At 38.9% G+C, this 12,854-nt stretch overlaps 1 protein-coding gene across 12 annotated transcripts in view; it reads right to left on the reverse strand.

The window, feature by feature from the left end:
* The window catches only part of ADHFE1 (alcohol dehydrogenase iron containing 1), a 43,556-nt gene that overhangs the window by 18,756 nt on the left and 11,946 nt on the right, over positions 1 to 12,854 (reverse strand). For 8 of the 12 annotated variants that reach the window (XM_072804425.1, XM_072804424.1, XM_072804430.1 and 5 more), the window contains 5 exons: positions 11,779 to 11,884; positions 8,304 to 8,456; positions 6,228 to 6,326; positions 2,120 to 2,198; positions 1,839 to 1,935 (listed from right to left, as the gene is read on the reverse strand). In XM_072804425.1, coding sequence (XP_072660526.1) covers positions 1,839 to 1,935; positions 2,120 to 2,198; positions 6,228 to 6,326; positions 8,304 to 8,456; positions 11,779 to 11,884 — 534 coding nt within the window. The remainder of the gene's footprint in view (positions 1 to 1,838; positions 1,936 to 2,119; positions 2,199 to 6,227; positions 6,327 to 8,303; positions 8,457 to 11,778; positions 11,885 to 12,854) is intronic. The other 4 variants (XR_012020107.1, XR_012020106.1, XR_012020108.1 and 1 more) reach the window with 1 other exon arrangement.

Raw genomic sequence — 12,854 nt, forward strand, 5'->3', positions numbered from 1 at the left:
ACAGATGTGGCATTAATTATTATTCAGAATGCTTCACGTTGAGTCTGCTTTCTCTGTATTGTTCAAAATGAGACTAGAATGTATAGTTTACCTCCATACTGAAGCACACTATTAGTCTTAACCTTTTTCTTCTACGACAGCAAGAACTGTTTTAGTAATCCAGGAAAATGTATAAATAGAACCAGATATGGGGCTAGTTGGGAGAGAGGGTGGATGGAAGGTAAACCGTGCATGACAAGACCAGTCTGTATTACATAGCGGCAGCTGAAATATGGATTAGGTGGAAAGGTGACACACGATACAAGGTTTATGAGGTTTTTATGTTCCTGGGATTGCTGCCATAAAACACACCATCAAAGCCTCTGTGTTTTCCTGTGAAGTGTTTTAGAAAAAAAGAAAGGATAGGGAAGAGAATAAATTGGTATAAAGCTAAGAAAATATAAGATTACATAGGAAATTGAAATATTTAATGGTTAAATATGGAATAACAACAACACTTCCTATGCAAGGAGGGTTCTTCTACTCTGAGTTTTGTCTATCAGAGGGGTTGCTTTCTCAGTGATGTTGTTGGTTGCCTGGAATTTTAACTTTGAGTTCTCTAAGACTTTCCCACTTACCATACATCCATCCTACTATTTGGGCTCCTTCCTACTTACATTGCATATTTACAAGGCATCTATCTGAGTCCCCAAAATGGCTGAAAAACACCCCCATCTAAAAGGCGAAAGGAACACAAGGTCCTTGGTAAGGTTCGCACCGTATTTCCAGCAGCCCAGGAAAATGAAACCCCTGCACTGCTTTTCTACCCTGCATGTCTCTCATTAGGATTCCCAGCACAGCACAGCACCTGGAACTCTGCGAAAGCACAAAATGTCAGTGTGAGAGAGAAGGGAGTCAAAGAAGTGTACGTAGAAGGAGTCTGTGGTCATGCCTACCTTCCTGGAAATAACCTCTCCAACGGCTGGAGCTAGAAGAGCATAATGAAGTTTTATTTTTTGCTTTTCCCTTCCTACCCTAAACACAAGTAGGGGAATAAAATGTTTGGAAAGTTAATCAAATACTCAAAGTCTACTTAAAAGAGTTCTCGTCATAGAAAAATTACTGAAAAATTTTACTAGCCTGAATATAATTTTATTTCTTGTGAGATTCAAAGAGCACTGTAGGTGTCTTGTTATAAGACACTCTATTCGGGATCCCTGGGTGGCGCAGCGGTTTAGCGCCTGCCTTTGGCCCAGGGCGCGATCCTGGAGACCCGGGATCGAATCCCATATCGGGCTCCTGGTGCATAGAGCCTGCTTCTCCCTCTGCCTATGTCTCTGCCTCTCTCTCTCTCTCTCTCTCTCTCTCTGTGTGACTATCAAAAATAAAAAAAAAAAAAAAAAAAAAAAGACACTCTATTCTACAGAGTAGCCAAGAAAATTCTTCTTTTGGGATCTTTTTAATAAAGTTTCTAGTTGTTTAGATTTTCTATTACTGGGAATGCACAGTTACTTCCTGAATTAGATTCATTTTATCACCTTGATAGGAAAAACCATTCGCAACATTAACACTATGTAAAGAGTTTCATGTTCTTTGGGGATGAAAAGAAGAGAAATATTATCACTACAAATTTAACATCAGCAATATTTGGTTTCATTTTATTGTTAATGGACTATTGGAAGCAAAATTACAGAATTTTAATGATAGGTAGGACTTTAGGCAGGTGACTCGCATTTTATTACTAAACTACTTCAAAGCAACTTTGTGGGTATTATTATCCTTTATGGTTTATCTTCAGAAGCAACCCTATGAAATGCTCCACACATGCGGGTCACAGATTTATGAGTATTGGTTCATACCCAATATTTCTGCCGTTTCCAGGTGCCGTTCAGGAGACATTTGTGCTGTGAAGGTGAACACCGCTGGGGAGGTGAGTACCACAGAAAGGCCATGAGGCTGAAAAGAAACAAAATATGGTGACCAATGGTGCAAAGTTAGGTCTTTAACCTGCATATTCTAGGTATTAAATTACTTTACCCTATACTCCAAGCAATCAAGAATTGACAAATATATTTGATAAATACATTTATGGCAACTGCAAAGATATGAAATTTAATTAAATAATTTATTATGATTTTACCACCAGTGGGTGATCCACATTATAATCCTTTGCTTTATATGTCTTCACTAAGCCTGAAATTGGGTAAGACATTCCATGGCTAGAAAAGAAAGAAAGTCCTTATGTTGACATATAGATATCAGAAATTCAAGTTAGCAAAACAAAGATAGTTTTATGGGAGAGTCCTTAACAGTCTTTTGAAAATATAATTATCTCACAAAGGGAGTTATACATTCTGTTTTCTTTGATACAACAATATATTATTATGCATCGGACATTTTGAGTAATCATTAACAAAACCTTTGAAATGTTCAAATTCAAATGCTTATAGGATTGTATGTCATAAAAAGTGTTGCAGAAATTGCTTCACAAACACATTGATAACCTGATGATCTTGAAGAAATCAAGAATTTACTTTGAAATTTCTTTAATAAGCTTCAGGGCATGTGTTTTCTATTTTGCTCTGCACTTGCCTTGGCAGTGTGCTCTTCCTATACAAGCTGACAATGTGGGTGTGTTATGAGCCAAGATGTGCTGCATTAGAATGCAAGCTGGACCCTCCAGTGATCTGTCCCATCAATAACTGATACATCCTTTCAAATGTTACATACTAATAGAGTTGAATCATAAATGGTATTGTAGTTTGAAAGGTTGGTAAGAAAAGGCACCATAGTTTTTGTGGGATTCTTTTAATTTGTTTTTGAAAAAAAACTTTTTTTATGTTCTCTTGAATTCTTAGTGAACAAACAGGACTATATTATAGTTTATTAGTCATACCCAGAGATATATATTGTGAGAAGCTTATATATTTATTATTAAGATCTTGAAAATGAAATGCTTTACAATAGTATAATGGTCTGTAAATCTTTTAATGTGGATTATGTGGGCTTATTCAGCAAATGACTTACATTTTATAGGAAGACAAAGTATTCTGGGGAACTGCATGATTATTTATTTAAAAAAGGTATCCCTTGCCTACCAAATTTTGTGAGATGAAGCAGAAGCTACTGGTTCTCTGAAATGCTGGATACTTAGGAAAGTGCTTTACCTTTCTTGGGTTTCACAGTATTTGGAAAATCATTGCTTAGTGTGTTTTCATGATGCGAAAGGGTTCATGTAGCTTTCAAAAGTAACTTTCTAATGATATCTAACAACTTAGTTTGATTTCTTTTAGGAGTTGTATATGTTCTTTGTAAAAATTAGAATGGTCCATAATCCTATTTCTTAAAGATAATCATTATAGGATATTTCTTCTAGTCTTTTGATGCATACCTTTAATTTATGATTGTATATACATAGTTTCAAACATTGCTTTTGCTATTTAATATTCTTTATAAATATTTTCCCATATCATTTCCTATTCTTCTAAAACATTTCTTTCAATAGCCTTATTTTATTCTCTGAGTACTGCGATTCAGTTATCCATTCCCAAACTGTTGGAAATTTAGGATGATTCCAAATTTTCAATTATACATACAACTTACGTGAATATTCTTAGAAAGAAATACTTTGATCATATGATGATGATTTCTTTAGGCTACATTGATAGAACTAAAATTAGTGGGCCCAAGGATATAAATAGTTTTCAAGCTCTGGATAGATTTTGTTCACTTGCTTTTAATTTATTTATTAATTTATTTTTTAAAGGATTTATTTATTTGAGAAAGAGAAAGAGAAAGAGAGAGAGAATATGAGTGGGATGGACAAAGGGAGAGGAAGAAAGAATCTCAAGTGGACTCCATGCTGAGACCAGAGCCCAATGCAGGGCTCAATCCCACAACCAGGAGATCACAACCTGAACTTAAACCAAAAGTTGGTGCTTAACCAGCCATGCCACCCAGGCACCCCATTCACTTGCTTTTTAGAATGGTGGTATCAATCTGTGCTCTCAGCAGCCAAGTTTGGGGGTGACTTCACTGTACTCTCCATAGCAAAAGCCTATTCTTTAATTCTCAGTGATTACGGGTATTCAATTTTAAGACATCATACCAGTAAAGTTATGATCAAACAAGTCAATTCTAGGCTACTGACAAAGATTTTGATCCCTTTCTTTTTGTGAGATTAGGATAAAAATTCTTATATTTGAGGTTTCAAAAATCTATGACACATGGGGAGGATGTGGAAAAGTCAGAACCCTTAGCCACTGTTAATGTAAATGTAAAATGGTATAGCTGCTGTGGATAACAACAGTAGTTCCTCAAAATTTAAACATAGAGTTACCATTCCACTCCTACTGAGTATTCCTCACAAAAGCTTGTACACAAATCCTGCTCCAGGGAGGAAGCCTAAGACTGCTAAGAACGACAAACCACTCCTTGCTTGCTTTTCATGATTTTGCCTGGAGTAAGGGTTCCTGTTATGAAGTAAGAGTATTGGCTACCCTAATAGCCAACAAGTGGAAACAACCCAATGTCCATCTTCTGATAAACGGGTAAATAAAATGTGGTATATCCATACAGTAGAATGTTACTTGGCAATAAAAAAGAATGACATATTGATGTGTGTATGAATGAACCATGAAAACATTATGCTAAATTAAAGGCACAAATGACCACATATTATATAATTCCATTTACATAAAATATCCACAGTAAATCTCCAGAGATAGAAAGTAGATTAGAGATTTATAAAGAACTTATTAAACTCAACAGCAAAGAAACAATTCAATCATGAAATGGGCAAAAGACACAAACAGAAATTTCACCAAAGAAGACATAGACATGGCCAACAAGCACATGAGAAAATGCTCCACGTCACTTGCCATCAGGGAAATACAAATCAAAACAATGAGATACCACCTCACACCAGTGAGAATGGGGAAAATTAACAAGACAGGGAACAACAAATGTTGGAGAGGATGTGGAGAAAAGGGAACTCTCTTGCACTGTTGGTGGGAATGTGAACTGGTACAGCCACTCTGGAAAACTGTGTGGAGGTTCCTCAAAGAGTTAAAAATAGAACTACCCCACAACCCAGCAATTGCACTGCTGGGGATTTACCCCAAAGATACAGATGCAGTGAAATGGCAGGATACCTGCAGCCCAATGTTTATTATTATTTTTTTTTCAGCCCAATGTTTATAGCAGCAATGTCCACAGTAGCCAAAGTGTGGAAGGAGCCTCGGTGTCCATTGAAAGACAAATGGATAAAGAAGATGTGGTCTATATGTACAATGGAATATTACTCAGCCATTAGAAACGACAAATACCCACCATTTGCTTCAACGTGGATAGAACTGGAGGGTATTATGCTGAGTGAAGTAAGTTAATTGGAGAAAGACAAACATTACATGGTCTCATTCATTTGGGGAATATAAAAAATAGTGAAAGGGGATAGAGGGGAAAGGAGAGAAAATGAGTGGGAAATATCAGTGAGGGTGACAGAACATGAGAGACTCCTAACTCTGGGAAACGAATAAGGGGTGGTGAAAGGGGAGGTGGGTGGAGGGATGGGGTGACTGGGTGACGGACACGGAGGGGGGCACTTGACAGGATGAGCACTGGGTGTTATGCTATGTGTTGGCAAATCGAACTCCAATAAAAAAAATATACAAAAAAATAAACTTAATCTGCTGAGGGTTTTCACCATGAAAAAAAAAAGAAAAGAAAGTAGATTAGTAGTTGCTTAAGACTGGGGGTTATAGGAGGATTGATGGGTAACAGTGAAGGGGTATGGGATTTCTTCTCAGGTCAATCAAATGTTTGAAAATTGATATGGTAATGGCTATACAAATCTATGAATATGCTAAAACCCACTGAATTATACATTTTAAATGGGTAAATTTTATAGTATGTGAATTGTATCTCAATAAGGCTGTTACCAAAAAAAATCTATGAGGGTGCCTGGCTGGCTCAGTCGGTAGAGCATGTGACTCTTGGTCTCAGGGTCATGAGTCTGAACCCCACGTTAGGGGTAGAGTTTATTTAAAAAAACAACTTAAAAACAAATCTATGACCCAATAAATTACATTTGAATTAAGAAAATATTTCAGGACCCTAAGTTAAATTTCTTCTTATGGCATATTTAGATCTTACTACTTGTCCTAAGTTATAAACATTTTAAAAATGCTAATGCTTTTCTAAATAAAAGCAATAGCTTAGGTGAAGAAATAAAATCTCAAATTGCTCACCACAGATGAACGCCAGCATTTCCAAAGCCAATGCCAGCAAAAGCACTTGCCAAGTGCATATTAGACCTTGCTTCAAGATCATCAGGATTTCTGACAGCCCTGTGGATGATATGAATACTTACATCAACGTTGGCATTTCCTACTGAATAAAAAGCTGCCTTAGGGAAAGATCTGGGAAAAAAGAAATTCTACTCGGTAGAAAGAAAAATTAGGCAACTTATTCAAATGACATCTTGTCTTCTAAACGAAAACCGAAGGGAAACATATTTTCTCATCAATGGTTTTGGGCAAAGGCATAATAAATATGCTGTCAGGCTGCTCATGTGATAAAAGTGCCAGCGGAAGCAAAGCACTGACCCTTGGATTATGAGCTACTCTAGGAAAGTGCCCTGAGACTCATTCTTCTTCTTCATTTGTCAATGATCTTGACGGCAGCTGTGAATGGACTTCAAGTAAACATATACTCAGAATGCACAGAGCCCAGACTGGTTCTCTGAAATGAGTCCTGGTCACCTGGGGCTGCCTGCAGGCTAATCGTAGCCTGCCCTGCTGTTTTTCTTTCTGTGACACTGCCCCAAACAGAACCCTCTGGAGGCCTCTTTTAATATCTGTGGAAGTTACATGTTATTTTAATATTTATCATTGTGGAAGTGGGATGTTATTGTAGGACAAGGCTTTGCCTGCTGTAGATGTCCCAATGCCACTTTGGAAAAGCAAATTCTCAAAGGCCCCTTGCAGATGCAGCTAAACCATCCTGCACACACTTGCTTAGAAATCCTGCTCCAGGGAGGAAGCCTAAGACTGCCAAGAACGACAAACCACTCCTTGCTTGCTTTTCACGATTTTGCCTGGAGTAAGGGTTCCTGTTATGAAGTAAGACTGCTACAGCCTTTTATCTCCTTTCATTTGGAATGGTTAGGCATCTGTGGCTCCTTTCCAAACCCAGTGCTAGTTTCTTATTCCTTGAATAACAAGATGAAAGAGAGCAGATGATGAGGCTTTAGCCTTCCCTGTTCTTTTTACCCACTCACCCTTCACTGTGCTTTGCCAAGCCTTCTGTCCTTGTCATGCACACTGGCTGACCATTATCTGGATCTGCATCTACCCAGTCAAACGCTACCCTGCTCCCTGATGGCTTCCAGAAACAGTTCTGTGTTCCTTTCCCCTGCTCTTACTATAAAATGTGGTCTGTGTTCCCTCTCTAGTACAGTTTCCAGCTCGGGGCCAGAGGAAACACTGCATTCACATCCAGGTCCAACCTGATGCGTTCTTTCCCTCCGTTACATGTTAAGTATAAAAGTGAGTCTGACTTTACATAGGTCTTAATGTCTCAGGGATTGGCTTTCATCTCTAAGTATAGCTCTTAGATATACTAAGTATATTTCTAAGTATATCTCTGCTCTCTTAGGAGCCAGTCATGGCTACATCATTCATAAATCTTTTGAAAGCTTTTAGAAAGCTTTTTATATCTCCTAACTCTATACATGTATCTCTTAAATTTAGTTCATGTTAGTTTGCTTACTTGGTTGACTCTGTGTGCCTTTGGACAGGGCCTGCATGAGCACAACCAACATCTGCCTCTCTGGGTCTCATTTCAGCTCTTGGGGTAGCCAAATCTCAAAGGACATCTCCCCTCACCTGAGCTCTCATTTCGAGGCTTTGATGAATAATCCTTCTATATGCAACTTTCAGAAATCAGGGGCTCATATTTTGTTCCTTTGCCTTTGCCTTTTCAGACTGAAGGATTCAGGTTTCATCTGTCCTCCTGTGCGTCCCTCCCCATCCTTTTCATCTTTCTGGAGCTTGCTGGACTCTGGTGCTCCTCTACACCCAGTGGTTGATCTTTTGATGAACAGACTTGCTCAGGATATTTCCGGATCTAGCATACTACATTTTATGTGAGGGTGGAATGTGGTTTTTCTGTTTTCTTTTTTTTTAAGATTTTATTTTTAAGTAATCTCAACACCAAATATGGGGCTTGTACTTACAACCCTGAGATCAAGATTTGCAAACTTTACTGACTGAGCCTACGAGGCGCCCCTTCTGTTCTGTTTCTGTCTCCTCTGGGCCACATACCTCTTTAGATACTTAGCGACGATCCGTAGTGCGTGGACTGCCCAAATATCGCTGATTGGGTTGCTGCCCTGATATGCTGGCCGAGTGATAGGATTTGAAGGGCAAGGGCTCCGCATGTGGTAGGGGAGGGCAGTGTAGGATTCCAGGGCATGGCTAACAGGAAATATTTGAAACACATAGATTGAAAGTACCTTTCTCTTTTTTGCCCTCCATTCAGATTACAAACTCTTTTGGACATGTTAGGTATTCATTCCATTGCAGATATGCTATGTAGCAGTGATAATCCCAGTACATCCCACCAGGTCAGACTTTGGCCTCCAACAGTCATTGCTTATTATAGAAATTAACACAGTGAAGTTTATACGAATAGCACTACAGTGTTTTTTGACCAGTATGTGTTACTGGATTACATATGACTCCTTTCTAGTGCAAATAAATCAAATAAATCTCTAGTGCAAATAAAAATTTTTACATATTTGAGTCATGAAGAAAAGCACTGAATCTAAAAAATGATTTCCTTGCTAATATATTTACCATTTTATACCTTGTACTGATCAAATATCATATTACTTAAGGAGGGTTGAAGTTACATTGTGCCTCCTATTGAGAGTATGGTGCAGGGGGTGAGAACACAGATGCTGGTGTCAGCTGTAAATCTTGCCACAAGACCTTCCTGCTGAGGGCTTGGGGTAAGTCACTACCTACCCTGTGACTCTAAAACAAGGCAAATAATAATATGTCTTCCTGGTGCTGCTGTGAAAATTAAATGAGGTGGTACATGTAAAGCACTTAAAATAATAACTTAGAATAGTCTGTTGTAAAACTTACAATTCACCATTATTATTAATTTTTACCCTGAAAAAAATTCAAATTTTTTTCTGACATGCCTTAAACTAAAGGTTGGCTATTTCAAGAACCAAGTTTCAGAGTTTCCTTCACCTGCTGGCCTGCCATCAATTCTAATAAAGAAAACACATAACCATCTAGATCAATGATGCTTTGGGAGCACACTATAACATGAACTGTTTTGGGCACGATAATTCAGTCTTAAAATGGAGAATTTCTTCTATACATGAGAAGCAGATAACAGCTTTTGAACAAACCGTTGAAAAAAATTTTAAGTAAAGTTGGTAGATGGATGCTGTGGCCTTATGGTTCTAAATCTGTGGAATCTGTGCAACAATGCAAGAATGAGGCATCCATGTCAGGAGAATGGGGTGGCAGTGAGTCCACTGAGGTGTAGTCAGACCCCTAACCTGCATGCATCTCAATTCTGAGATCAAGAGCAGATCTGTCTCTCAGGGTCAGACTCCCAGAGTTGAGCTCACAAAAACTGTATGTAGAACCTAGAAGTCTGATTATTGATTTATTGAGATTGATTGATTTATTGATATGACTGAGAAATACAAGGAAATGTACAACTGAGGGGCACAGACATCTAAGCCTTTTGATGGCATCTTTTCTCCCTAACATGAGGTCCTATGGATGCCAAGTGATGATCAGAAGGCCTATGGAGTCCGAATAGAGGGACCTGCCTATAAGCTGAATACATGGGTGTGTCCAGCTTCAGAACAGGCCACTTGGCCTCAAAGGCAGATTCCTCAGGCTAGGTGTTCTCTCCCTCAAACAGTACTCAGAAGGACAACTACCATCAATCTCCTTTCTTCTGGGACCACTCTCCCTTTGATTGACAGTGAAGTCTTTGGGCCTATGAGTCATTCACTTAAAGGTGACTGTTTTGGTTTATTATTTATTTAGTATGTAATTTCCAATCAGAGAGGGTAATCTTATTTCTATTATTTCCAAGTTATTAGGGATGACTCTTCAAAGTACTGACAATGTTAACCGGGGTGGAGTTGGATAAAATTTTCTCCGCTTTCTTGGCAAGCAACATAATGTAGTGAAAAAAGCAGACCATGGACTTGGGTAGATCTAGATGTGAATCCTGACTCTGCTACTTTCTGTTTGCATGAATTTTATTGGACAGATATCAACCAAATACCTATGATGTGAGAGTCACTGTGCCAAGGGGCAGGAATGGAGAAGTCAATAAGATGGTCCTCTCCTCATCAAACTCACAGTGCAGTGAAGGAAATAGACATGAGAAGTGGAAATGTCCTAGAAAGAATGTATAGGCCACACAATGGGGAAGAGCAAAGAGTGGATTGGCCAGTTGTACTTGAGAGGAGGAAAGGGGGAGAATCAGCAAAGAAGAAGAGTCATCAAGAAGAGAATGATCCAGTGGAACTGGAAGATGAATTCTCCAAACAGATAAAGAGCTAGCATTGGGAACATTCCAGGGCCAAAGAGACCTGGCCTTCAGGCATTAGGCATGGAAAACCACTGTAAGACTTGTCAGGTAGAGGTGTGTGTATGTGTGTGCGCATGTGTGTATATGTGTGATGATTATATTGCATTCTTAGAGCTTGTTGAGGCCAGTAGAGAGGACAGATGGAAGGATTATGGGATGGAAACAGAGAGACTGATGTGGAGACTACTGCAATTATGTAAGCAAGAGCTGGGCAGGTATGAACCAAGGTGGGAACAATGAGGGTCAAGAGGAGGGAGCAGACAGGAGAAATTCAAGCAGGACAAGTGGTAGGAAATACTGGTTATATGTGGGCATGACAAAGAAGTTCATAGTTAAGGGACTCAGGAGAAGCTGTGAGGTGGTAGGGTGGTGGTGGTGGTTAGAGAATTATCAGATTTCATCAAATTTAAGATGCCATGCATTATAAGACACACCATTAAAATAAAGGTAACACTGAGGAAGAAAACCATACTGTCATACCACAGATTTTAGGATGTGTTCTCAGTTCGGAGATGTTAGAATGTCAAAAAATGAACACATGCAAGTGGATGAAATAGGTAGTTTGGGACCTGCTCAGTGTGAAGTGTCTGTGGGTCTCTGTGAGGACACTGGAAGGAACAGCACTCAGGGATCCATCAGTACATGCAGCTGAGACCAATGGAGCATGCACTTTGACGCTGGGAAGTTACTAAACATCTCAAAGCCTGGTTTCTTTTTCATATGGCGCAGAGCTGTGGTGAAGCAGTGAGGTGTGTAATGTGCTGCCACGGTGAGCACAGTCCAACTCAGGAGATATTAGCTCCCTTTCCTGCCCTCTTCTATGCTGTGGCATCTCTGGCTATTCCCTGCTTCGTGTAGCCATAGAGGCAGGTGTTGTGGGTCTGCCCGCCAGCTCCAACTGCTCCTTTCGCTCTGTCCCTGTGGCAGCAGCTGTGGCTGGCATGGTCTATCCTGAACAGCGGGTCTGTGGCTCACCCAGGAACTCACCTAGTCATCAGCCTTTACACATTCCATGTTTTCATCTAGGAAAGTGGATAATGATGGCCAAAGCTGAGGATGTTGTGGAACACTAATCAATGAATGAAAGCAAGTGCTTTTAGCAAGAAAATACTGTCCATAGACTTAGGTACTGGAAAAGCCCCTCCAGATGACCCCAGTACCTACCAAAGCACATCGAAGCCACTGTTGGCAACCACCCGGTCAGGCATGTGCAGGGTATGCAGAGGATCGATGAGTCCCAGTGTTGGTTTGATGGCTCGCGAAGCAATGCCTAAGACAGGGATTTTCAATAGAGGCTATAGGTATGGACACCATTAAAAAAATTAAATTATTTTAGGATTTATTAACAATTATTAATAATTTATTAACAATTTATTAACAATTTATTCTTAAAAATTAAAAATATGAGATGAGATTCATTCTCATGATGGGAGGCAGCAAGAAGAGTGGAAAGAGATCTGGAGTCAGAAATCTAGGTTTTTCAGTGGATATGAAGCTCCTTCTGGTTTGAAAGAGCCAAGTGTGCACATCTCTTCCCAGCTCTGGTTTGAATGATGTCACAAGCTATGGTGGGAGTATCTATATCAAAGAAATTGGCTAGTACTACAAGTTGGGGCTTATTTACTGATTAAATTCCAGAGAGCTGGTTTACTAGCACACTACTGGTTTGGGTCCTGGTTCTGCAACTTTCTATGTATCTTTGGGCAAGTCACTTAGTCTCTCTGAGTTCTCTGTTTAGATTAGATCATAACAATATAGGGCTTCTATCTCTCATAGCTGATAAAAGGATCATATTAGAAAATATTACATAAAAGTCTCTGAAAAACTATAAGGTAGAACTCAAGTATTGGCTACTATTATCTTTAATAATGTCGAAGGATAATGTAGTTTAATTTTAAAAAGAAAAGTTACTATAAATATGCCCTCGAATATCAATTTATTATGCTACAAAGGGCTGGGACCTTTGGATATTTCTGGAATTATGGGAATGCTTAATATTTCGATTGGGGTAGTAGTTACACGGGTTTATCTATTTGTCAAAATTCATCAAACCAACACTTAAAATGTATGCATTTTAATATATAAAAATTGTATCTCAATGAAACTGATTTAAAGTGTTGAAAAAAAATGTTGAAAAGATGTCCAGGAAAGGGAATAACCATTCACTACTGACATACAGGTACTAACTTGGGCAGAGAAATGGCCAATGAAGATTATGGCATTTCAGTATGCTTTTGTAG

This window comes from Canis lupus, chromosome 28 (genome assembly GCF_048164855.1).
Source record: "Canis lupus baileyi chromosome 28, mCanLup2.hap1, whole genome shotgun sequence".
Lineage (NCBI taxonomy): Eukaryota > Metazoa > Chordata > Mammalia > Carnivora > Canidae > Canis > Canis lupus.